Source organism: Sabethes cyaneus, chromosome 3 (assembly GCF_943734655.1).
Source record: "Sabethes cyaneus chromosome 3, idSabCyanKW18_F2, whole genome shotgun sequence".
NCBI lineage: Eukaryota > Metazoa > Arthropoda > Insecta > Diptera > Culicidae > Sabethes > Sabethes cyaneus.
Window position 1 is genome coordinate 45,120,631 of NC_071355.1, and position 27,643 is coordinate 45,148,273.

Here is a 27,643-nt window from a genome sequence, read left to right on the forward strand (position 1 = left end):
ATTGTTCTTAGCACTCGTCGTTCGAAAACTCCGAGCACCCGCAGGTCCTCCTCGAGCATTGTCCATGTTTCATGCCCGTAGAGAACAACCGGTCTAATAAGCGTCTTGTACAGGGTGCACTTTGTACGGAGACTTACTCTGCTCGACCACAATTGCTTGTGGAGCCCATAGTAAGCACGACTTTGTACGGGGACTTACTCTGCTCGACCACAATTGCTTGTGGAGCCCATAGTAAGCACGACTTCCGCTGATAATACGCGTCCGAATCTCACGGCTGGTATCATTGTCCGCCGTTACCAGTGAGCCAAGGTAGACAAATTCATCGACTACCTCAAACTCATCGCCGTCGATCAATATACTACTGCCCAAGCGGTGTCGTTCGGCCTCGGTTCCGCTGGCCATTATGTACTTTGTTTTAGACGTATTTACCTTTAACCCAACCTTTTCTGCTTCGCGCTTTAGTCTGGTGTACTGTTCAGCCAACGCCACAGATGTTCTGCCGATAATATCCATGTCATCGGCAAAGCAAACGAATAACTAGATTTATTGAAGATCGTGCCCCGCGTGTTGATATCCGCTCGGTTCATAACACCTTGTAGCGCAATGTTGAACACCAGGCATGAAAGACCATCACCTTGACGAAGCCCTCTGTGTGATTCGAATGAACTTGACAATCCACCCGAAATCCGAACACAGCACTGGGTACCATCCATTGTAGATTTAATCAGTTTGATGAGCTTCCTGGGGAAGCTGTTCCCGTACATGATTTTCCATAACTCTTTCCGGTCGATGGTATCATATGCGGCTTTGAAGTCAACGAATGAATGATGCGTGGGAACTCTGTATTCACGGCCCTTTTGGAGGATTTGCCGCAGTGTAAATATTTGATCAGTTGTAGACCGACCTTCGACGAAGCCGGCTTGATAAGTTCCCACAAATCTATTCGCAATTGGTGAAAGACGGCGGAAAGCCATAGGCCATAGGCTTCCGCCTCCAAATCTCATGGCTGGTGGGCTTGTTCGCCATTACCAGTGAGCCAAGGTAGACAAATTCGTCGTCTACCTCAAACGCATCGCCGTCGATCATTATACTACTGCCTGTCCTCTCATCAGGTTCTTTATAGTTACCTCGTCGCAGAATGCCAGTTTACTTCAAGCTGCTTCTCACTTCCAACAGGTTTTGGGAGTTTTCAGGTCTGAAATTAAATTCTACTATGTATATTTATTCTTGACAGATACGTATTTCGCGTACGACATGCATCAGGCTTCTCCAAAAAACATTTTTTTTGAAAAGTAGTTTATTCAACCATTGTATCGCTAATTAGGGTAACCAACCTATTTTGGACCCCTTCAGCAGCTGTACATAATTTGGACACTTCCATTTGATTTTGCTGTAAGTGTCCAAATTATGTACAGCTGTTGAGGGGGTCCAAAATACGTTGGTTACCCTAACGGGTAACAAGCGCTTGATACGCTGTTATTCAACAAAAATGTTTGTCTGTTTTCGAACTAAATTGGCCAAAGCAATTTTACAGCTTTTATCCAGCTTTTTACGCCCTATCGAGCTTTTGACAAGCCATAATGGCGGACGTGTTCGTAATATTTGAACAGTATTTTTGACATTTCCCTAATCCAGTTTTTTACGAGCCATAATGGCGGACGTGTTCGTAATATTTGAACAGTATATTTGACATTTCCCTAATACATCGCACGTTTTCTTTCCTCGCGTTCACGGTAAAACTAAAGGAATGTACGGAAAGAAAACGTGCGATGTATTGGGGAAATGTCAAAAATGCTGTTTAAATATTACGAAAATGTCCGCCATTATGGCTCGTAAAAAGCTGGATAATAATAATTTTTAGCTTAAACTCGAAAAAATCAATAAATACAATGGAAACAGCACGTTATCAAATTACAAAAAAAAAGTTGACGTTAATGCCCAACCCCGCCAATTGGCGGGGTCAGTTCCTTGATAAAAATCGACCAGTTCCTAAACTTTTTATCACAAATTTCCTTTTTTTTTACTATGAAGTACAACTTATCAGCTACTCACCAATAATTTTTTTGTTCATTTATTCCAAGAAATAAGCAATTTACAACAATTTGAATTTCACTCTGCAGAGCAATATAATTTTTTTCTCAGTTTTCTGGCATTTGTCAAGTTTTGCACGAAATATCTGTTTCAAATTAACGTAATAAAACAAACAAACCACTCGAACAGTTAGATTGGACTATAATGAGAAGGTATCAGTGGATATCAACATAAAACTATAGTTACTATATATATAGTTCGGCGGATAGAAAATCGGGAGCCAAATAAACGTCAAAAGCGGAGCCAAAAGCTTTTCAAAATCCAAAATGCAGGAGTAATGATAAAAAAATACACTTTCTTTTCATAGAACTAGTCATTTTCAACACCCGCCAGTGATTATTTTTCGTAAAAACCTGCACATTTCACCATAATTTCAAATTTAATTTCATAAATCAGGGATGCCAATTCGCCTGGTTTTCTATCCGCCGAACTATATATATAGTAACTATACATAAAACGAATAAGCATAGTAGATTTATAACGATTTTCCTGAAGCCCGCTGTACCGATCTGATCCCTTGCGTGTCTATCCGTAAACTGCCGATTCTCTGCTCGGCTGTCAAGCGCTCTTTCTCTCTCGATAACCATCACATAAGAGATACACCGCACCTAATCCAATGTATCGTATCTAACGGTGCAAGGTGTGTTATATCTCGCAGATGACTCCAGTACATCCCTCCCCAAATTAAGAACTGTACTCAGATTTCGATAACATTCGATACTATATACTTGAAGAGCATTCTCCATAGTATTGTCCCCTTTCGATCCTCGGACATGTCAGAACATCTGTACCACGTAGCATGTTCGGAACAAACCTTTTGGCGTGCGTTCCATTCCATGCATACTCCCTCCTATAGTTTCCATTGAGTTGGCAGCAATCTCACTCGCCTGCATACTGGCAACTTCCAACTCTTTCCCTTGAAAGTTTGGTTGTGTTGATCCCAGCTCTAAGCTTCGCAATAATACCGTGTCGCCAACTCTTACCATGGCAGTGCTGATAATACTCGCGTCACAGGGTATGGTCGATCAGGTTTTGACATCAATTCCATATTCTTTACATTTTTAGGACCTTCTCGGTTGAGTCGTCTAGTCAGAAAACCACAATCTCGATCTTTATGTGTCTCATAACAGCCACCCCTTGGTGACAAATGTGCTATATGTGTAACTCTCAGTTGCGAAGCCGGACGACTCGATCGCCTCTTAGGATTATTTACTTGTATTGGGAAAGCCGCTCTTTAATCATCATCCTGTACTAAACCGGAACATTAGTTCAATCACACGACGACACCGCCCCACGAATTGCCTTCAAATGAACAGTGTCGAAAGCCAGTCCGCGTCTTCACGGTGTATAGCGTGTCTCAAAATGAAAACTCTGGTGATGCAGCATTCACCTTTCTAATCGACCGAAGTGCCTTGATCACACTCGCTCGAATAAGTAGACAAGAGATTTACAGTCTTTGATGGATGATTCGACAATTTCGATGTTCGACTATCTTTTTCGGTTTACGTACATTTTTTTTCTCACTTTGTCTATAGACAAGAGTACCAGTTCACCCTTTCGAACAGACATCAGTCGTGGACACCCAACCGGTCGTGCCCCTGACCATCTCTATGACTTTCCGAGCAAACTTTCTTTATATCTGCCATTCCACGTCTACGAGACGAAAAGATCAATATACAAAGCAAAGCAAAGCCTAGGTGCTACACTCCGCTATCGAAACCTGACCCTCGGTCCTTATACGACAGACTTCGCAGCCAGCTGTTAGAGTGCAGAGCCAGTTGCTGCGATCCTATTGACTCTTTCTAATAGATCAATGTACATCCATAGTTGAACTTCCAATTCCGTTGGAAATGGAGCAGACGTATCCGGCTTAGGACCCGAAATCGCCCTGATTCCACAATCAATCCCAAGGATACCAGGGGCGAATACAGTAGACCATGATTTGTCCGTTCGCCCGGCGACACGAGGACACAAGCGAAAATTCCGTGATCCCCTCCTGCTATTCGCATCTACTTCAACAGCTCTGCTAAATAGCATAGTATCTGACGAGTCATCGCCCTGGGACCGTCCCCACCCCATTGAATAGCCTGTCCTTAGCTGACGATCCAGGCGCCCGACCGTTGCAGCTCTCCCACTCAACTTGGTGGTCAATCAGCGAGCCTCCAAAATCACATCATGACACTGGATCACTCTCTCCGGCGCCCATACAACACAACCGCCTTCTAAATGTCAGGTTCGGCCCCTTCAGAGGTTCCTCAACGCTTGGACAACAAATCTTTAACCGATCCATCCTCTGCGAACGCACTAGAGTAGAGTAGTAGAGCACGTTTGCAATACAGGCATTGTTGGTCGTGGGATATGTAACCTATCCGATCGCATTTGAAACGTTCACTCGACTCCGTGACCGCTTGCATACGTCGCACGGAGTTTATTGTTATACATTTCGAACTCGTATAAGACCCACTCTGAACAATTATATTATCTATTTCAAAGGTCTTTTATTCAGCTTTTGTTTGGGGGGAACAACCTACAACAATCCGATCTACCCCAGCATCATTCTAGTCAACAAACTTGTTCTCGTAACCAGTTATCAACATCGTCAAACAGTTCATTCTTGTCTGGTCCAATGCTGTTCAAGTGTCCTTCGCTTGCCCGTTTTTGGGGCATAACAATTATTAACCTAAAAGGTGATTAAAGCGTACTCGTCCACTCAGTGGCTCCGGCTTCCATCTTTACCCGACAACCTAGTAGTGAACCTACTTTCCATACTGATCTTGCAAATCGATACGTCTTAGAACCAATCTCTACCATTCCGGGAGGATCTTCCACCATCCTCCTTTTCTGCGTTCCAGCTCAAACTCAAACAATATTCCTAAACGCGTCTCCACTTAATCCAACCATCGGGCGCCATGACCTGGTCCGAAAGGTCAAATACTGACGTTCGTAAAACGTCGCAAAATATGTTATAAATAAATCTCTTTATTTCCCACATGTCGTTCTACAACCACACGGTAGTTTATCTGTATGTGCTTCTCACAAATGCAGTGCTACGCAAACATGAACCATCCTCCAATGTCTTTCTACATTGACATGAAGCAACCCTACGGTGGCTTAGCCGTATGTGCTACCCACATACATGCATCGGTGTGCTCCTCCAATGTCTACATTGACATGAACCCTACGGTGACTTATCCGTATGTGCTTCCCACAATGATCAGTCATGTAGTCCCCACATGCCTTACCTGTATGTGCTACCCACATACACCGGCCATGTGCTCCCCACATGCCTTATCTGTATGTGCTACCCACATACACCGGCCATGTGTTACCCACATGCCTTATCTGTATGTGCTACCCACATACACCGGCCATGTGCTACCCACATGCCTCACCTGTATGTGCTTCCCACATACATTGGCCATGTGCTACCCACATGCCTTATCTGTATGTGCTACCCACATACACCGGCCATGTGCTCCCCACATGCCTTTTCTGTATGTGCTACCCACATACACCTCACATGTCTAAACGTATTACTCACACAAACTATTCCATTAACAGTTCTTGCACCATCTAATTTAGGTATCTGATGACTTGATATATGCTGCCCATATATCACACCACTCAAAAATTAGACACTCCACAGGATTACCTCGTTTACATCCGGACAATCCCTACACTTCAACACCACACGGGAACAATCTAATACCGTTTTTATTTTTTAGCAAGGTCCAACCTAGGTTCGCACTAGTTCCAATCAAGCGGTTGTCAAAACGTTTGTTTCTTTTTCCACTCCTTCTGAACTTTAGTTTCGCTCTGGGATGCACTCGACGTTTGTTCACTCTTCCGAAAATGCCTGTTCATTCGGTGGTCGGACTGGCACCAACCCATGTAAAAAAAAAACAAAAACATTACAAGTGCACTCCATCCCCAACAGGCAAGCAAGCCGCATTCGGAACGCCCAAACAATGGTTGTCGAAAGAACAAAAAAAATACCAACATCAACTTCAATTGAAGCTGAAATCAAACACGAAGTGCGTCGCAGCAGACCACTACGAACAGAAATCAAGCTATCCTCTACGAAAGCAAAAGCTCGCACTGATCCGTATCAGTAATTCACATTCCATGTTGAATTACTTGACCTGTTTTCACTGGACTTACCCATTTTTATTCTCGTCGCCATTTGTACCGATCTGATCCCTTGCGTGTCTATCCGTAAACTGCCGATTCTCTGCTCGGCTGTCAAGCGCTCTTTCTCTCTCGATAACCATCACATAAGAGATACACCGCACCTAATCCAATGTATCGTATCTAACGGTGCAAGGTGTGTTATATCTCGCAGATGACTCCAGTACACCCGCCAATTGGCAGGGTTGGGAACTGGGGGTTAACAATCAGAACTTGGGAGGGTTAACAGCATCAGCTCTCCTAATGGTATCAAACGCGTTGTTTATTAAGCCTATTGAAGATGATGGATTAATGTTTAATCATCAGGGAACTTGTATTGTTAAAAGGGGAATATGGAAGACGAATATTACCACCAACATATCGGTATCAGAAGACATAGCTACTATAAACTCGCTTCACCAAACACTAAGGGATGCTTTGAATCCCACGACAAGATATGCCCCACCTACACAAGTTACTGAAATAGTGGAGTCGGTAGAACATAAGTGCGATACTGCGATTCAGGAAATAGAACGCTCGTCAAGACGAAAGCGTAGTAAAGGAGTCTTTGGTTTCCTTAAGAACTTGTTCTTTGGTTCCAACGATCTCGAAGAGATCATCGATGCGATACGGATTAATGAAGACACAAACATACATCACTTATCGGAGACAGTAAACAATATAAACGTTAAAACGGCAAATATGAGTCAACAGTTACGGGACCGCTATTATTGGTTAACAGATCCTTGGATACTCTGAACAGAGATGCCAGAAGTGAAGACATGTCTTCATTTTGAAGACATTTTTGTTACAAAAAAGTGAAATGTCTTCACTTGAAGACATGTGAAGACATGTCTTCACCATGCAATTTAAATGGGCGGAAAGCCGAAAGCAGACAAATGAAGACATTTTTCCTTGATTCGTGAAGACTTTTCAAAAAATCACCTGGCATCTCTGACTCTGAATCATAACTATTCTCTCTTATAGAAAAGGAAGTAATGCAAAGGAGAATGATGGAAACAGCACTACTAGTTAAACAAATTGTTGGTGAAATTTTGGATAAGTATCGACGACTTCGATCGTCTCCGCTAACGTTGCAAGATATAAAAATAATCAGAGCGAACATTACTGAATCCTTACCAAAGGGCTATGAAATATTGGATCATCCGTCAGCGATTCAATAGGCGAATTTAAATCAAACTGCAAGACCATGTGCGCTACCTGGTGGTAAATTTAGTTACTCAATAAAAAGTATAAACATTGGAAATAAAACGTAGCCTTGGTGCAGATTCATTTCACGGGCGCGATAAATCAATAAAAATATACCTTTTCTCGGTAAAGATTACCGCAACAGGAAAATGGCAGGTAATAAAACTTATCCACTATCAGTTTTTATGTTTTTAACATTGTTTTCTTGTATTCGCATTATTAAATTAAAGTTTTAATGTTTTGCAGAAGCGCAAGATCCGGAATTGAAAGCAGTGTTTATTACTCTTGGTGAAATTATGGATTACATCGGTGGATCCATGAGACCTTTACGTGAGGGACAGCGAGTGTTCTCATCTGGACACATTGTGTGCCTAGGATACACAAAGCAGCAAGGAACCATACTGGAAATTTTAGCTTACGTTTTGCAAAGCTCACATCCGGGTGATATTCCGCACGAAATAATTCTTAAAATTGGATCCAACTATCGACAATGGACTTTAAACTGTACTTGTAAAGCAGGAACTGCCAGATGTAAACACATTGTTGCCTGTTTGCTTCATCTCAGTCAGTTAGTACAAATATTTTAATACATAGTAAGTATTAAAACTAAATCAACTTTTTTAATTTTAGCTTCGGATTTGCGGAGTACATTACATGCACCGACTCTCGGCAAGCATGGGGAGTGAGTAAAGCAGAAAAAACAAATCTCTGGGGTGCTAAACCGCTTTCTCAACTTTGCTGTGTGCGTAAACATGCAAGTTTACCCGAATGTAATAATTCTAAAAGAGTACAAATTCTTGAAGAAGCATTTGCCCGTATTCTAGAAGGTAACAATTGCAGTAGAAATGTAAAATATTCAAAATTTATTGTATTTTTATAGCTTCTCCAGGATCATCTGTTAATAGACATACTGAAGGACGCGAACTCAGTATGCCAAAACCGGAGATAAGTCCTGCTGATAGACTCGAGGCTAATTGCAGTGTTTCGATATTCTTAACACGAAGTCAACTGAAGCAATTATTTACTGAAAACCAGCATACACATATCTTGGAATCTTTTGATTGTTTGAACGAAAGACAGAAGGAATTCTATAAGCAGCATGTGTTTAAAGATATTAATTCAATAATCGATATTTGTGATGATACCAAAAATCAGTCAAACAACGCTTGGAAACTTCACCGTTCGGTTCGAATAACTGCAAGCACCAGCTACGATCTGTACACTTATAGTTTCAATGCTTCCCCAGACTGGGCAAAAAAAGTTCAAAAATACCTTTCACCTAAAACTACTATGACAAAAGCGATGAAATATGGAAAGCTGACAGAAGATCTAGCATTCAACTGCTATCGATTAAAGCGCAACCCTTTAATTAAAAAATGTGGATTTGCAGTGAGCTTAAGTAACCCGTGGATTGGGGCGAGTCCAGATGGCGTGGATGCTGCTGCAAAGCTTATATTAGAGATTAAATGTCCAATAGCAGGAGAGAGTTTGAACTTGGACCAGATTCTTGGTAACTGTAGAGCTACTAAAAACTATATACGCAATCAAGGATCAATCTATTCTTTGAATCGAAAGCATAAATATTTTGCACAGGTTCAACTTAACATGTATGTTCTAAATTGTAATAGTTGTGATTTCATTGTATACTCTAAATTTGAAGATGACTTTATTTTGATTGAAATCGAATATGATGCTGAGTATACCATTCAACTTCTGAACAGATTAAAAAACATTTATTTTAATCAAGTGCTTGGACATATCGTTGGAAAAGCTAATGGTAATGAACCGACCAATAACAATGGCAACACAATGATAGATTCGGATTATTAATGAAAAAGATGTTCAATTTAGTTTTAAAACAATGTAACTATCATTTATATTACAGTAACTGCATCAGTATGATAAAATAAAACAACAATTTAAAACTTGTCATTGCGTAGTATCGGAGGGGATAAATTTACAAGTGCACAAATTACAGTCATTATTTCGTCGATTATCCCAAGAGAAGAGGCATCCAACGTAGACTTAAGAATTCCAAAAATCTTGATTCTTTGTATAACCCTTTCGACGTGTATCCGAGCCTTAGCCACTTTCTCGTTTAGTGCTGCATCTTCCGGATTATGCTGATCACCACGTAAGAATGGCGGTATATGTACACGAATTCCATGCTGCGAGCATTCTTGTTCAATATTGAAGCCTTTGTCTACCATTAATTCATCACAGTATGGATCGAAAAGTGTCAACACATTTTGGTGGTTAAAAATCAATTTATCAGATGCTTTCCCACCGAATGCTTGGCTTACAAAACTAATTAAACCCGCTGGTGTTACACCGATAAGAAACTTGGCTGTTCTTCTACCTTTATAGTTTGAATAACATGCAATACAACAATTTAGGCATTTTGGCGTTGCCATCGGGATTTCTGTGCAATCCAACACACATCTCACGTTGTGAAATTTTTCTCTAAAACTTAAAGGAATATTGCGCTGAATCTCATCACGTTCTGGCCAGTATATAAATTTACCAAGAACCACGGCTAATACATGTATCATGTTAGTAAAATAATACGCAACTGTTGCGGGAGATAATTTGAACAGCGTTGCTAACGCTGCGAAAGACAGATTTTGTTTTAATTTTGTAAGAGCTAGAATCACGCGGTGAGCGGCGTGTATACGAAATCTTTTCTGAATAATTTGATCTTCAAAGATTTTGACGGATATACATATAGCGTCGAGTTGCCTCAACGAAGCAACCCCTGTCCAGACTATAGCATCTCTATCACTTTGAATCAAGTGTGGTAGCGTTAAACTACTTCTGGATGGTGATTCAGTTGTATTCGTACACTTTACGTTATCAGCATGTTTCTGCTGTAGCTCAAATACATGGCAAGTATCATCGGCGAAAGAATCAATCGAAGGAAAACATTTAGTTAAGATATCAGAGCTAGAGTTTGGTTCCTGACCTCGGACAGGAAAAACTTCGTCACTGGCATAAGATTCCCTTGCTCTTCCTTGCTCCAAGTTTGTCAAGGAGGATGTGCCGATCGATTCATCACTTTGACGTTTCAATGATTCAATAACTGTACTATTGAGCTCATTATCATTACTCGATATTTCACTCTCTGTAAGACTTTCACTTGATATTGAGGTATTCAATTGAAATGTGCGCCTACCATATGTGGGTAAAAAGCGGGTGTAAACATTTGTTTGTTCTGTTTGTGAATATATGAGGCGCCGTGTAGGGAATGCATCCTTCTTGAGCCGTTTGCCACCTAAAATAAAGAATTGTTTAGTATTCAGAAAGAATTGAATATGTAATGAAAAACCTACTTGCTGTATAATCCGTTTTCAAGAAATGCCTGCTGCAAATTCTAGTGTGCTGCGTGGGGCGCTCGACCGTTTTTAACACTGGAAGCCACTTCTGGTAGATTGTGGCATTTGGTGGAGGAAATTTATGAAGCACGATACCATTTCCTGCTTGAGCTGTACAACCCACAACAGAGCACATGACGTCACTACGTGGAATATGAAACGGTGTACAATAATTGTGATCCGAAACCGGGGTAGAAATATTAGATATATAAAGCCTTCGTTTGTAAAAAGTTTTTGACATCACTCCGATGGTTGGTACAGCATATGGCTTCAAGTAGCGTGACGTTTCTTTAAAAAATAATATAGTTTAGTTATTTAGAATAATTTTTTCACATTTTTCTAACTTACTTTTTATTAGGTCAGCAGCCAGAAAATGTCGCCGGCACACTCTTATTTTGCGCAAACTTTTATCACTGACATCATTCAATCGAAGAACCATTATCCACTGAAGCCGGATCTTACGACGAGTAATTGGAGGAAGACGTTTTAAAAATTTTTGCTTACGGGTTCGACAACCAGCAATTGAACATCCTTCTTTGTCAAGTGCGGTAATATCTATGGGTGGGCGCTGCGTAGGAATGATCGACGGTACTGCTTGATGTTTAAGCTGACGTGACGTTACTGAAAATAAAATTAGAACACCATTTTTTAAAAAATATTTTCCAGCAGTTACACCTGATTCTCTACCATTTATAAAATCTCTTGCAGTAAAATGATCTGCGCAAATTCGCTGCTTCGACATTCCTTCCAGTTTTAAAAGCTTATTCCACTTGTTATACACTTTACTACCTTTGCGAGGGACGGGAAATAGCAAACAATTTTGTTTTCGGCATGTCTTGACCATGCAGGAGTGCGACATATTTCGAATGCCTTATGTAAACAAACGTTCTGAATGCTGAAGCAAATAATACAGGAATAGTCTGTGCAATATTCACTACCGATCTCGACACCATAGATCAATTAAGACCAAATATTTTTTATTACCGTTTGCGCTTATTTATCACATTCAATTATTGCGGTTATTTACATAAATTTTCATCCTGTTGCGGCGGTAACCCGCATCGTCAATCACCGCAACGAGAACAAGGAAAGGTGGCCAAATATTTTTTGGTTTATATGTGCAATTGTTACTGATGCTTTAGCAACTAAAACTACATAAAAAACGTCTTTTAGCATCTTACATTCAAAAATATGTATTATATAAATTCATTGAATATCATAAGTATAAAAATATGTGTAAATATAGTAACAAAATTTAAGAAGTACGGAATGGGGTTGCAAATATCTAAACAATAGAAATTAATCTATTTGTATGGCAGCTCTGGACAAAAGCACATCCTTCAATATTTGGCGAGGTCAGCATTGGGCGATAATGTATCGATATAACTGGTACCGATATTCGTGAACGAAATATCGATAGTATTTTTTCGAAATAGTTGATTGCGGCATGCATATAACAGCTTTGTAAATGTTAACACGTTATAAAACAAGTCAAACGGAGTGTTATAAAACAAATGTAAAATGCAGATCGTCACGTGATGCGAGCATTTTTGCTGATTATGCTCTCAGCTGAGTATACGTATCGATATGTGAAAAATATCGATATTCAATTAACGAAAATTCGTCAGCTTCGCTCAATACAGAATTATTTTGACAGCTTGCTATGAACTTTCCGAGAATGAAAAGATTTCTTGCAAAGCACAATACATTCGAGTTTTGAATAAAATAACAATTATTTTCCGTCTGCGAAAATGTACGAACGATTTGACAGCTTTTTTGTGTTTGTATACTTTTTTGACACCAGAGACATCTGCTGGAAAATATTCTTTAAATTAGCCTATGGCTCGTAAAAAGCTGGATTAATACATTAGGGAAAAGTCAAAAATGCCATGCAAATATTACGAACACGTCCGCCATTATGGCTCGTAAAAAGCTGGATACGCCCTTTTGTTGATTCGAAATCCAATCTAAAATTGTGTGATTTGACCATTTTGCTAATTTAGACTCGTTTTATTTTTTGACAGTTCCCATCTTCAACCGAATTAGCTGTACAAACCTTGGGTGTACTTCTGCTGTAAACAAAAAAATCGTCAAAAGCGTCCGCGCTGTGCGTGTCAAGTAGTTTGGTTTTGTCGCAGAAAAAGTGAAAATATTCCCTGAAATGGTTACGCTTGGGCCCAAAAAGGATGGAGGCCCGAACGCCGAGTTCTTCACGGCTCCGGAATCATTGCAAGGATTCGAAACGGTGCGACAATGGTTGCAGAAAAACTGCAAAAAGGTTAGTCATTGAACTATGTCGTGCAAAAGCCGCTACCACAGTGATGTGGACAAAGTGAGCCATCTTGGTTTTACGGAAGCTGAAGTTTTGTGTTGTAAAGAAAATTTACGAAAACAGTGTTTAAGTTTAGTTGCAAACTAATTAAAGCCTGAAATTAATTTTATTGTTGCTATCGATTTAATTTCGTAGTGATACGGTGAGGAGTGATGGAACAAATTTTTTCCTTTGATTACAGTATTTGGCACCGGATCCGCCCACCAAAGAGTCATTGGCGCATTTAATCGTACAGTTTGTTCAGTATCAAGAAACGAAATTGGGCAAGAATTCTCAAGAACCGCCAACAACTCGTCTGCCGGTAGGTTTATTTCGACTCGTTACGGCCAGCAGATTAATGATGTCAAATTTTTTATTATTACAGATGCGTTGTTTTATGGATTTTAAGCCCGGGGGCTCGTTGTGTCACATCCTTGCCACTATGTACCGGTATAAAGCGGAGCAGCGCTGGCGCAAGTTTGATTTTACAGTAAACAAGGTAAGCATGTCTCACTCTCCGCCTTTGCTTTTAGGTCAGCGAATGTGCAGTAATTTTTGAATGCGACGTAAATGTATTCGGCGATTTGTCTGAACGATGAATTTGAATGCTCAGCCAGGAAAAGGCTTTTTCGGTTTATTTTTTGCCGAGCGCCGGAATGCTTTTACGTCGCCTTCAAAAGTTACTGTTAAGTGAACAAACTTATTTTCAGAACCCAATGCGAAAGGACCCCGTAATACAGATGCTGCTGGACATGGAAACGGCTCTGATCGAAGCCGAATGCATGAGGCTTCCGATCGTGTACATCCGACCGGAGGTGGATAAGGCAACCGCGAATCGTATCACCGACATTGTCACCAACCATCAGGGAGAGATGACACCGGATGAGGAGGAAGCGACCCATATCGTTTATCCAGCTGTTGACCCGCTGCCGGAGGACTACGCACGACCTACGTTCCGCCGTGATAAGCACGTTATGATCCACTGGTACTATTTTCCGGAGTCGTACGATACATGGGTGCCGAACACGTTCGATTTACCGGTGAGTTGGTGAAAAATCAATGATTGAGAGTAGGGAATGTAATAATAGTATCTGATACAAACATGGCTCTTTTGCAGGATAACGTGCCGGATTGTCCGCAATCACCCGGTGACCGTTGGCGTGTTTCTGCTTCCTGGATCACCGATCTGGAAGAGTACAACGAATGGATGGCTGAGGAAGACTACGAGGTCGATGAAGCGGGTCGCAAGAAGATACACAAGCACCGTTTGGGAGTGGAGGATATAATGTCCGGTGGCGCCGACGATAAGATCAAAAAAGCCAAAGTGGTCCATCAGAAGCGTAAACGGTCGCCATCACCGCAGGCCAAGAGTGGTAAAAGAAAGAGTGGCCGCTCACCGGCAGTTTTTCAGAAGAAGCCCCGTGCCGACGATGAGGAATCGGAAGATATGACCAAGGATATGGATGATCCGCAACCGGAAACCAACTTAACCGAGGTAAAAGCAGGTTCGAGCAATTCTGCTTCCGGACCGGCAACGCCGCAGCCGAAACGGGACCCGGAAATGATGCCACTCAAGTATGCAACCATGACTGACCTGGACGACGATATTGACAGAGCGAATGCCGAACGTGGCGGTGGGGATGACAGTCAAGCTGGCAAAACTAGCGATAACAGCAATACTCAAGAGTTCCCCCACGGAAAAGATGATCTGGAAGATAATGTCACGGAACAAACGCACCATATAATAGTTCCGTCGTATTCCGCATGGTTTGATTACAATTCTATCCACGTGGTAGAAAAACGCGCTCTGCCGGAATTCTTTAACGGAAAAAACAAATCCAAAACCCCGGAAATCTTTCTTGCTTATCGTAATTTCATGATCGATACCTACCGTTTGAATCCGACGGAGTATTTAACCAGCACTGCTTGTCGTCGCAATTTGGCCGGTGATGTTTGCGCTATAATGCGAGTGCATGCTTTTCTCGAGCAATGGGGTCTGATAAACTATCAGATCGACGCGGAATCCCGTCCCACTCCAATGGGTCCTCCACCGACATCACACTTCCACGTGTTGAGCGATACCCCATCGGGACTGCAGCCGCTGAATCCTCCGAAAACAGCGCAACCATCGGCAGCGAAGAATTTGCTCGATTTGGACAAAAAGATCGACAAGAAAGAAGACTCCCCAGCCGGCGCTGGAAGTGGTCTAGTGCCCGGTGGACCGTTATCCGGTCTGGGCACTGATCCCATTAAATCCGAACCGGGAACGGTTGGGTCCGATCCGAGCGGTCAATTTGGTCTTCGGTTGGATCAGTATGCTAAAAAACCGTCGGCTATGCGACATAAAACGGCCGCTAGTATGTCTCGTGATTGGACGGACCAGGAAACTTTGCTACTCCTGGAAGGGTTGGAAATGTATAAGGATGATTGGAATAAGGTTTGCGAACACGTCGGTTCCCGCACGCAGGATGAATGTATACTGCATTTCCTTCGACTGCCAATCGAGGATCCTTACCTGGAAGATGATAACACCTATTTGGGACCACTTTCGTATCAACCGATTCCTTTCAGCAAAGCGGGCAATCCTATTATGTCGACTGTAGCATTTTTGGCATCGGTTGTAGATCCCAGAATTGCAGCAAGTGCCGCAAAGGCTGCCATGGAAGAGTTTGCCGCTATCAAGGTATGTATTCAAGTAGCAACTTAGAAAAAAAAGGTTAAATAATCTAATGTTTTATTGTGTAGGATGAGGTTCCGGCTTCGATGATGGATGCTCATTTGAAAAATGTTGAAAAAACCAGTTTTGGGGGCAAATTTGATCCCTATGCTGGGCTGGCAACTAGCGGCATAGCCGGTACTGGACCGGATAAAGATAAGGAAGAAGACGATGGCAAAACTGGTGGAAGTTCAGGTGGTACTGCACCGGCCACGCCTGGTTCGGCTGACGTTGAGATGAAGGACGTGTCCAAGAAGGACGACGGTAGGTTTCCTCTTATAATTTTTATTATCATCTATTCTTTCACTACGCTGTCGATGTGTTTTTAAACGCTTTCATTCTGCTTGTCTTTATGTTTCTTTCCATCATTTCTATGGCTGCTATTCATTTGTTTCTCTTCTTTGCTTCGTAATGCTTGCTTGTGCGGTGCTTATCATTCTATTAACCATCATTAAGAGAAAGATAAAGAAACCGATAAATCGGTCGCTAAATCACCAACTTCTGATGAAGAGGGTAATAAAACGTCTGATTCTAATACTGTGGCAGGAACAGATGCGGCGAAATTAGCCGAAGGAGCCGATGCTGATAAGAGCAAGGAGAAAGATGCAACTTGCACCGAAGTGGCTAAGGAGAATGGCGATCCGAAAGTTTTCAACGAAGGCAACCTGCAGGCGGCAGCTGCCGCTGCTCTAGCAGCCGCCGCCGTGAAGGCAAAACACCTTGCTGCCGTGGAAGAACGCAAAATTAAGAGTCTGGTGGCTTTGCTGGTCGAAACACAAATGAAAAAGTTGGAGATTAAGCTGCGGCATTTCGAAGAGCTTGAAACAACCATGGAACGCGAGCGAGAGGGATTGGAGTATCAAAGGCAACAGCTCATTCAGGAACGTCAGCAGTTTCATTTGGAACAGTTGAAGGCCGCTGAATTTCGGGCACGTCAGCAGGCGCATCAACGCTTCCAGCTAGAACAAGGCCAGTGGCAGCAACCGCCAGTAGGCGGATCTCCTGGAGTTCCACCGCCTGGCGTGGTACCACCAGCACAACAGCAACCGCAGGGACTTCCCCAAGGACCGCCAGGGCCAAGCCAGGGATCGGTTCCCACCCCTGGATCTAGTGAGTCCGATATTCACAGTTTTCCTGTCAATGCACTTTCGTCGAATGTTATTAACGTTCCCTTCAAAACCATTTCAGACCCTCCACAGCCGCCCTCAATGCCATCTTCCGGTGGACATCTTGGGGTACCTGTACCGAGCAACAGCAGCACTCCCAGCAGCAACGGACTTATCTCAGCTCCCCCTACATCGATGCCTACCGACGGTTCTACTCCAAATAGCACAATGCCCCCAGCAGGGCCTGGCCAGCTAGCCTCTTCGCAGCATATCCAGGGTCCACCGGTATCGCAGCATCAACAGATGCCTCCACATCCGGGACATCCCGCAGGCGGTCCCATGCCAGGGGTGCCAGTTTCGCATCACCAACCGCAGAATCCACATCTTTCGCAGCCGCCGCCGCCGCAGCAGCAGCAGCAGCCGCCACAGCAGGCCCCTCTGCCACCCACACAAGGACCACCACCGCCACCGGTCGGCCCAGGAAGCGTTCCGCCCCAGGGCCCTCCCGGGCAAGCGCCATCCGCTGGCAGCGGTCACATTCCTCCTTCTACGTAAATCACTAATAATTTCATTACATCAGAATTATATAGGCGCAGAATGGAAGACCGTATACTAGTGCGGTACTTGTAGGTAAGCTTCGAAACATTTACAATATGACACGCACTAAAAAGTTTCAAATTTTTGGGTTTAACTATGTGTTAGAAATTTTACCTTATCTAAGCTAAAAAAAAAACTACTGTCGTATCGACGTTTTCTCAATTTAGTGGATGAGAAATCATCTTAAGCAGGCGAAAATGCTGAAAGTTAAATTATGTCATGCAAAAATATACAAACCCACTTCGGGTGGCAACTAGTTGGCGGCAATTGGTTTAGTGTGGAATCATCTTCGGAACCGATATTTTCGACTACATTTCACAGATGACCTATTTAAACTCAATAGATGTATTTAGTTTTAAAATCGTACCACAAATCATTAATATAGTTTTTTTAATTTAGTGTGTAAGACTATGATATTTTCTTTGTGGAGATAGATGTGAGAAATTGTTAAAATCTGATAGAGTAAGCATATCGGAAACCGATTCGATATGCTCCGCGACAGACTCACGATCTGTTTGCGATGGCTTACAACGACAGCGTACGATTCAGTTAAACGAAATGAGCAATGGTGATTAATGCTTGAGCATGGTTTTTGTACGAAACTGATGTAAATTTCGCTTGAAGGATTAAAATTATTGGTATGAATAGACGTGTCGCCCTCGGAGGCTTTCAAAAAAAGACTGATTGTAGCAGAAAACAGGTTTTATTCGGATTTGAAAGCTATTTTACAAGACAAGGAAGAGGACTTGTGTTGGGACAGCTACAAAAGACAATCTTCGTGACTGTCGCAGTGGCATTTTTGAACCCATGCCCTTCTGGCATAAAAAAAACTAATATATGTGCCCTCAAAGCCATCTAGGGTGGTATACACCTTGCAACAAATCTATCCTCTGTTAAATATTTGGCTATTAGACAACCCGCAAGGTGGCGAGAACTACGCGCGCCTGCTGGATGTTGCTCGGCCTACCTCTGTGAAGCTAGGTGTTTCGGCATTCGAAGACGGATAGGGCATGATACACTCAGCTGTCTATGAGGCGAAGAAACACCGAGTGCACGAAATATCTGGTTTGGCGGGTAAGTGGTCAGCAAGCGCTGGAGAGGAAAAAAGAGGTTGGAAAAACGACCTAATTATTGTTACGACTCACGTGGGAGAAATTGGTCAAGTATCGACGAGCGTGGAATGAGTTCGTCACAATCCTACCGCAAAGCGAGCAGCTTTACGTCGTTTTTCAAGCCGCCGCACTGTGATGTTGAGGGATTATTATGTGAGACTAAACCATAAATATGAGCCAATTATGCTATCGGTCCTACATCAGCTCTATGCAACGAAAACTGAAATCGAACCCGAAGTCGTTCTGGAAATTTGTAAATAATCAAAGGAATGTGTCTGGACTACCTTCTTCAATGATGTATAATGGGCGCTGGAGCTCCGGACCGCAGATGATTAGTGATCTCTGCCGCTAAATTCAGAGGTATTTTTTGGGAGGAGTTTTGGAACCTGGAACAAATTGAATCTGCTGCTGAATCTGTACCCTTTCTTGGTCATTCGTTCACCCAAATCGAGTTAGACGAATCGATGATAAAGTCAGCAGTAATTAGACTCAAAGCGTCTTGCTCCATTGGCCCTGATGGCATGCCATCTGCTTTACTGAAAAAGTGCACTGCCAGCTTGCTGACTCCATCTGCATCGTATTTTTAATATATCTTTGGCTAAAGGCAAGTTCCCGACTTTTTGGAAATCTTCGTTTTTGTTTCCTGTCTATAAAAAAGGTGAGAAAATGCACATTGAAAATTATCGTGGTATATCTCCCCTGAACTCCGTTGGTAAACTTTTTGAGCTTGCTGTATTGGATTGCATTTTTGGATACATTGTTGAGAACCAACACGGATTTATGCCAAAGCGCTCAACTGTGACCAATCTTTTATCGTTTACTTATATAACAGATAGCTATACTCATTCTGAGCAAACTGATGCAATTTATTTTGACCTAACAGCAGCATTCGATAGTATTAACCACGAGATTGCCATAGCCAAACTGGAAAAGCTAGGATTCGGCGGCAGAGTTATCAGTTGGTTGCGTTCCTATCTCACTGGCCGTCGGGCAGCAGTGAAAATTGGTGATAATTATTCTGATGAATTTTCTGCTCCATCTGGAATTCCCCAAGGCAGCCACCTAGGACCGTTGATATTCCTTCTATACATCAATGATGTGAATTTTAAACTCGAAGTTCCCCGTTTATCCTACTCCGACGATTTAAAAATCTTCTATCGAATCAGCTCTATCTGCGACGCCCACGTGTTTCAGCAACAGTTAGACAACTTTGTTGACTGGTGTTGCACAAACCGTATGAAAGTTAATCCGAGTAAATGTGCCGCGATTACATTCTCAAGAAAAAAAGAACATATCTCTTTCGACTACAAGCTTTTAGGTACTAGCATTGGAAGGACTAACTGCATCAAAGATTTAGCCGTGCTATTAGATAGCAAACTATCGTTTCAGCAGCATATTTCATATGTAATCGGGAAATCATCTCGTTGCTTGGTATTCATAGTAAGAGTGTCTAGGAATTTTACGGACATTGACTGCCTGAAATCTCTCTACTGTTCACTCGTTCGTTCAGTTCTTGAATATTGCTCGGTAATTTGGAACCCTCATGGCCTCAACGGAGTACACAGGATCGAAGCTGTCCAAGGAAGATTTGTTCGATAGGCTCTTCGGCGGTTACTCTGGAATAATCCACACCAGCTACCAAGTTACGAAAGTCGTGCACAGCTTATGGGACTTGACTCACTGCAAGTGAGGCGAGAGCTTTCACGTGCTATGCTGATTGCCGATCTGCTAACCAATCACATCGTCACAACCATCACATTGCCCTTCGCTTCTCGGCGAATTAAATATCAACGTCCGCTCTCGAGCTCTTCGCGATAGTGCCTTCTGCAGATTGCCTGTTCGACGTACTAATTACGGAACCCACGGTGCTGTCATCGGTCTGCAGCGAACCTTCAATAAAGTTTCTTCTGGATTCGAGTACCACATTCCACATTCTAGAATTAAAGTGAACATTTTAAGGATACTTAAGCATCATTAGGACCATCTGGGAATGTTGATTGGTAACAAATAAACAAGAAAAAAGTGCCAGGGGTAAGAGATATTGAAGAGCTAGCACAACTTCCGGGCTCATGACATGGGTGACTTACCTGAGAAAATGAACTAATCGCGTAAAGGGTACACACCGAAGCCTGATGTAGGGACGAGGAGGGAAACCTTGTCATAAACGATTGCGCGATGGTCGACAGATGGAAGCAGTTCCTGTGCTACTTCTTCTTCTTCAGCAGCACAGAGCCGGGGTGGCTCGTGCTGTTTCAAGCACTCGTCTCCATTCAACTCGGTCTTGGGCCACTCGTCGCCAATTCCCTAATCGTCTCAGAAATCGCAAATCGCTTTCGACCTGGTCGAGCCATCGTGCACGTTAGGCCCCCCTGTTCCTGGTGCCGGTATGGTTGTTGAAGAGTACTATTTTCGTCGCACTGTCGTCCGGCATCCTTACGACGTGTCCGGTCCACCGTAGCCTGCTAACTTTCGCTAGATGTACGATGGGAGTCTCCCCAAGCAGTGCCTGTAGCTCGTGATTCATACGCCTCCGCCACTCTCCGCTTTCAGTTTGTACTCCGCCAAATATCGTCCGCAGCTCTTTCCGCTCAAACACGGCAAGGGCGCGTATGTCCTCCGTAAGCAGCGTCACGGCTTCAAGTCCATAAAGAACTACCGGTCTAATAATGGTTTTGTACATTGTTAGCTTCGTGCGGCGGCGTATGCTTCCTGATCGTAGCGTTTTATGAAGGGCAAAGTAGGCCCGAGATCCCGCTTGGATGCGCCGCTGGATCTCCTTACTAGTGTTGTTCTCCGCGGTCATCAGCGATCCCAAATACACGAACTCCTCTACCACTTCTTTTTTTGATGATGATGATGATGGTCCCACCTCATACCCCTACAACGGTTTGAGCGGGACGATTTATCTAATTAAGATATTTATGATATAACAATGTAGCCAGGTGATAAAAACAAATAGCGAACTGGCTTCTAATACAGACATATCAAACTTTCAAGTGAATATCAATATTTCAAAAAATGTCCAAGGCTAGTCCAAAACGTTTCCAACCCGAAAATTATCTGGACTTGATTAGGAATCGAACCTAATATTTTGAGCTACAGCTAGTCAGAATTGGTTCTAGATAACGATCTAGAACTACGAGGGAGATCCTGCAGTCTTTTGGTACTCGGTACCGCCGTGAGCGATGGTATACGAGTTCCAAAGTCCACAAGCGAACCCAAGCCTGTCCAGCTGCTGCTCCGAACCCTTTGTTCAGGACTTTAACCTGATCATTCAATTTCAAGATTATCTATGTCTGTTCTCGCGCGCGTGGCTCAAACATATGTAGTCTTCTTCTACTTTTTGAATTAATAATAATAACAATTTTAAATCCATCATCATCAGTGAACATGATAACTTAATATATCCAAAAAATATACAAAAATTAAAAAAATATACAATCTTCTTGAATCAATACAAAAAATAAATCAAATTACGTCTATAAAGTAGCTTTAATGTGTAAAATGCATAGCCTTTTGAATTCTGCCATTGTTGCTGCACGTTTTATTTGTCGCGGCATCGAATTAAAAAAGTTAATTCCTTTGTACAACAGAGAGTTCTGTGATCTTCCAAACAAAAAATTTGGTGTTCTCGCATCTTCCGCGTTTCTAGTGTTGTACGTATGCAAATCACTTCCCCTTTCAATTCGATCACACAAATATCGAGGCAGCATTCCATTAAGAATTTTATAAAGAAACACCATTGTCAAAAAATAAACTCTTTGCTTCACAGAAAGCCATTGCAATGCGTCCAGCATAATATGTGAGGAAGTGTATCTATTACATCTTAAAATTAATCGCATAACTTTATTTTGTAAGCGCTGCAACTTCAATATTTGTGTTTCGTTTGCAAGGAACAAGATGGATGAACAAAAATCTATATGCGGTGAAATGATTGACTTATATAAAAGAATTTTACTACTAATTGTCAATTCATTTTTTAAGCGGCACAAAACACCGTACTTTTTCGCCATTTTCTTGATGACATTATCGATGTGAGACTTAAAATTTAACTTGTCATCAATGATTACTCCAAGATACTTTAGTTCATTTACGCGATCAATTGCCTCACCATCAATTACAACGTTTACGTCTGGTCTGGAGTTGGCTGAAATAATCATATATTTTGTCTTGGTAATGTTGAGTTTAAGCTGTTTAAACTTTAACCAATCCGAAAGATAATGTAAATCTTGGTTCAGAAGTGTTACAATTTCATTGGGATCGTTAGCCGCAATGAATAGAACAGTGTCGTCAGCAAATAAATTCATGTCGCAGAACCGTAAAACTCGTTTCATGTCATTTATATAAATTATGAACAAAAGCGGCCCTAATACACTCCCTTGCGGTACACCAAGTGTATTAGCTATGGACTCAGAATTAAAATTATCAAAGCGAGTCTTCTGAGTTCTATCACATAAATAGCTTTCAAACCATTTATATGCTAGCCCTCCAATACCAAATCGCTTCAAGGTTTGTAACAATAAGGGCCTGGAGATTGTCTCAAACGCGCGTTTTAGATCCAAAAATACAGCAAGAATAGTTTCTTTAGCTTCGATTTTTTCTTTCCATTTTGCTAGTACCAAATTTAATGCAGTTTCGCAAGAGTGTCCCTCTCGATACCCTGATTGCTCTGGAATTAACAAATGATGACTGTTTAAATAATTCATTAGCTGGCCTTTGACAACAAGTTCTAGGATTTTCTCTAATGTGTGCAATATGTTAATAGGACGGTACTCTTCGGCTTTATCCGTTCCATTAACTTTGGGAATAGGAATCACAAGCGATTCTTTCCAAACTTTAGGCACGTGCCCAGTTTGCAACGATTCATTAACAAGATTCAGCAAGTCGCGTCCGATGACATGAAAGCAATCTTGTATTACTTTTGCGTTGACATTGTCGATACCAGCCGATTTCTCTAAAGAAAAACAAATATCCTTCAACTCTGCAAAAGTAATAGGGCGAAATCCATCAAATCTGATATTAGAAATCGGCTGTATTATTTCGTGAGGTTCACTGACCAAATCAATACTTTGATTGATCAGCAGAACACTATCAACGAAATAACTGTTAAATTTATTCGCTATTACTCTACTCGATTGTTCTTCAGTGCCATTGAAAGTTATGGAGCGCGGGGAGTTATCTTTACATTTTATTAACTGTTTTAAAATTTTCCATAACTCTTTGCTGTTGTTTTGATGGTGATTAATCTTCCGTTGTATATAATCACATCGAGCCTTTTTCAAGGCTCGTGAATATACGTTACGCGCGGCTGTGTATCTACTCCAATCATCACTACTATTACTTCTACGAAACTTCTTGTACTTTTTATCTCTTTTCCGTTTCAAACGTGTCAGATCTAATGAGTACCAGTTGTTCGTATTATGTAGTTCCACATTTTTTTCAATAACAAGCTTATTGGTACACTCTTTCAGCGTGTTGGTAAGAACAGCTGCCTTGTGGTCCACATCACCAGTTATTGGAAATTGACCAAACTCGAGACTTTAGTCATGACCTTGAAATGCGGTCAGGCATATATAAATATTTATTTTGAAACGATGATTCTACAATTGATGAAGGGACGGTAAGGGAAAGTAATGAAGAAGGATTTTTTCGGGAATGAAGGGGAAGGGTGGAAAGGAAGGGGGGGGGGGGGGTAATAGGTAGCTATGGTTAACAAGTTGTCGCTGTGACTCCTATCTTTTGTCCAATGCTGGAAGGTGCATGGGTCGAACCAAGCTGTAATCAGAGATTATAACCGGATTTGAACCCACAACACCTGCCAGGGCGTGTCGCTCACTGGTACCCGTGTACCTTTGAACCACAGAGGCGCTGGACTATAGCAGATTTTTACAACTTTAGACAAACAAAGTTAAGTATGTAGCTGCTCCCATCAACATAATTAGTTGGACTCGGCCCCGTAGATGGGTAACTACTTACCCGAAACCGGTCGGCAAAAAGGTAATTTTTATACTTTGTAAGAACAAAAAGTAAAGTTGTCCAAGACATTTAAGAGTCATTCTAGTTCTTACGTTAGCACGACTACGTAATTGAAATTTAGACAAACAGTTTGCCAATTTACAAGAATTTCCAGACACAGTCGAACGTTAATTGATCACGTGTTTTCGAACTTTGACATGGTACATTCTGTTACAGAGGCCGATTACAAAATTTCAGATCATGAGACAATTTTTATTTTGATCAAGAATGACCAAACCCGTGATGATAACGTAAAGATAAAGTGCTGGAATAGATATTCGAAGCAGGCAGTGTCTCAGCTTGTTTCGAGAAGCTTGGATTTTCTTCCAATAACTATTTATTTTGAAACGATGATTCTACAATTGATGAAGGGACGGTAAGGGAAAGTAATGAAGAAGGATTTTTTAGGGAATGAAGGGGAAAGAGTGGAAAGGAAAGGGGAGGGGGGGGGGGTAATAGGTAGCTATGCTTAACAAGTTGTCATTGTGACTCCTATCTTTTGTCCAATGCTGGAAGGTGCATGGGTCGAACCAAGCTATAATCAGAGATTAGAACCGGATTTGAACCCACAACACCTGCCAGGGCGTGTGGCTCGCTGGTACCCGTGTACCTTTTTAACCATAGAGGCGCTGGACAAAAGAAGTCTGCACAACCTTGCAAGTCGTAAGGGCCTGCATGGTGTCGTCGTCCTGAAAGTAAAAACACGTTAGATTAAAACTTCTCGGTCGGTGGTTTCTACAGTAGGTGGAGGAAGAGGCACAATTTGTGTCTAAAAATAGCCCAGCCCATGTCGCTATGGTTAATAAGGGGGGTTGTGCAGACTTCTTTTGTCCAGCGTCTCTATGGTTCAAAAGGTACACGGGTACCAGCGAGCCACACGCCCTGGCAGGTGTTGTGGGTTCAAATCCGGTTCTAATCTCTGATTATAGCTTGGTTCGACCCATGCACCTTCCAGCATTGGACAAAAGATAGGAGTCACAATGACAACTTGTTAAGCATAGCTACCTATTACCCCCCACTTCCTTTCCACTCTTTCCCCTTCATTCCCTAAAAAATCCTTCTTCATTACTTTCGCTTACCGTCCCTTCATCAATTGTAGAATCATCGTTTCAAAAAATATTAATATATGCCTGACCGCATTTCAAGGTCATGACTAAAATCACGAGTTTGATCAACTTAAAACCAATACCAATCTTATATACTGAGCATAATCTCATGAATATTGGTTAAAAGTTTCTGTATCTATCATGCTGAAAACTTTTGTGAAAAAGGCGTGCAAACTGGTTTTTGATACCGGGGTAAAAGAATGAAAACGCAACTAGCCGGGGCAAAATACAGACATGCATGTTTTGCATCAATTAATGAGAATATATTCAATGAATTCAATAACTGTAATACAATTCGTGCGTGCTAACTGACAATGTCATTTCTAGTTTTCACCGAATGCTGTAATTACACTTCCTAAGCGAGGGAAGAAAGATGAATTATTGGAGGTGTGTTTTCTTCGGAATTCCGTGTACCCGAACGGCATAATTTTTGACACACAGTATTTAACCACCTCCAGTGCTGACTGCAGTTGTTTAACAGTACACTTCCTCCACAATTATGGATCACCCACAATTACGGATCACTTTTGTGTTTCAAGTTAAATAACTCAGTTAAACTAACTATTTGAAGGTATGACGCATTTTTGCAACGAAATATACCCTATTAACTAGCTGCTTAACCCGTAAAACATCCTTTAAATCCCGACATTGATACTTTTTCAATGAGCGTACACAGTTGTTTTCAAGAATCTATCAAAATGTCTGTCGTTTTTTGAATCAGCATAAGCAGTACGTTCCTCATTCATAAGGTTGCTATGTGACATAATCACCAATTTTCGAGCAAAAAATTACTCGTAGGGGAACAAGGGGCAAGACGACCACCCGGGGCAAAAGTGCCACTCCTCGGTTTTCCATGAAAACGACGAAGAATTTCAATATGGTTATTTTTTATGGTTTCTAAAGTGTCTTACAATATACCATAAGAAAATTCATCGATAAAAAATATAAACTCAGAAATCTTATTTATCTTTATGTGTATTAGTTTGGGCCTAACACATTAACTAGACTTAATTCCTATAGATAGAAGTTAAAATTCAACATTTCTCTACTTGTGGTCATATTCCCCACCATAGTGGCACTTTTGTCCGGTACCTATTAATATCGAGCGAAAACACATCTGAAACGAAAACGTTATTTTTTTCTATATTTATATTATTTTGATATTGAACTCACTGAAACTGTTTAGATTATACCCTCATCTAAGTTTTAGGCCTTTTCAGGTTCAATTCAATTGGTTCTTTTTGCTCGTAATTAATTGAAAACAGTTAAGGTGTCCTTTATGCCCCGTGTCCCCCTACATAAATATCAAGCTAAGTTCTTTACGATTCAGCAAAATATTGGTGGTTACCAATAATTTTCCTGTAAAAATAAGTAATTTTCGAAGTGATCCATAATAGGGACCCAAACAAGGTAATTTTTCACAATTATGGATCACTTTGATTCCAATGTAATTGTTACAAATTCAAACAGTTTAGCACCTATTACTAACATTTTTTTAAGCAGAATCGAAAGCTGCACAGAGCTGAGTTTTTGGAAAATGCTGTTTCTGAATTACGCAGGACAGGAAAGCTACGTAAGGCAGTAAAATGCTATGCTGGTACATATGCAACGGTTCATCGCAAAAGTTAAGCGAATGTTAGCTCTCATGCATCAATCTAAAACGTTAATTTTTTCCTTAACTTTTTAGAGAGTTTGAATTTACTGGTCCTTTGAGCTTTCGGTTAGATACGCGCGATTTCCTTCTATGTTTATTTTTCATTTTTTCGGTTTATTGTCGCCTTTCCACTGTTTCATACAGAGTCGCATAGCAGCGATTGAATTAAACTCTTGCATCGATTAACT

General features: G+C 41.6%; 1 protein-coding gene across 3 annotated transcripts; it reads left to right on the forward strand.

Annotated features, from left to right (window-relative positions):
- The first annotated feature begins 12,943 nt into the window (after positions 1-12,943).
- On the forward strand, positions 12,944-17,961 carry LOC128740834 (SWI/SNF complex subunit SMARCC1). 3 transcript variants are annotated; one of them, XM_053836400.1, is made up of 8 exons: positions 12,944-13,116; positions 13,352-13,471; positions 13,535-13,648; positions 13,860-14,189; positions 14,267-15,832; positions 15,895-16,129; positions 16,412-16,975; positions 17,054-17,961. In XM_053836400.1, exons 1-8 carry the CDS (start codon positions 13,000-13,002, stop codon positions 17,524-17,526), a joined length of 3,519 nt encoding a protein of 1,172 aa, XP_053692375.1. In that variant the 5' UTR covers positions 12,944-12,999; the 3' UTR covers positions 17,527-17,961. The 3 variants fall into 3 exon arrangements, with proteins under 3 accessions (XP_053692375.1, XP_053692376.1, XP_053692377.1); XM_053836401.1 differs by having other exon boundaries at positions 16,418-16,975; XM_053836402.1 differs by having other exon boundaries at positions 13,875-14,189.
- Positions 17,962-27,643: the final 9,682 nt, after the last annotated feature.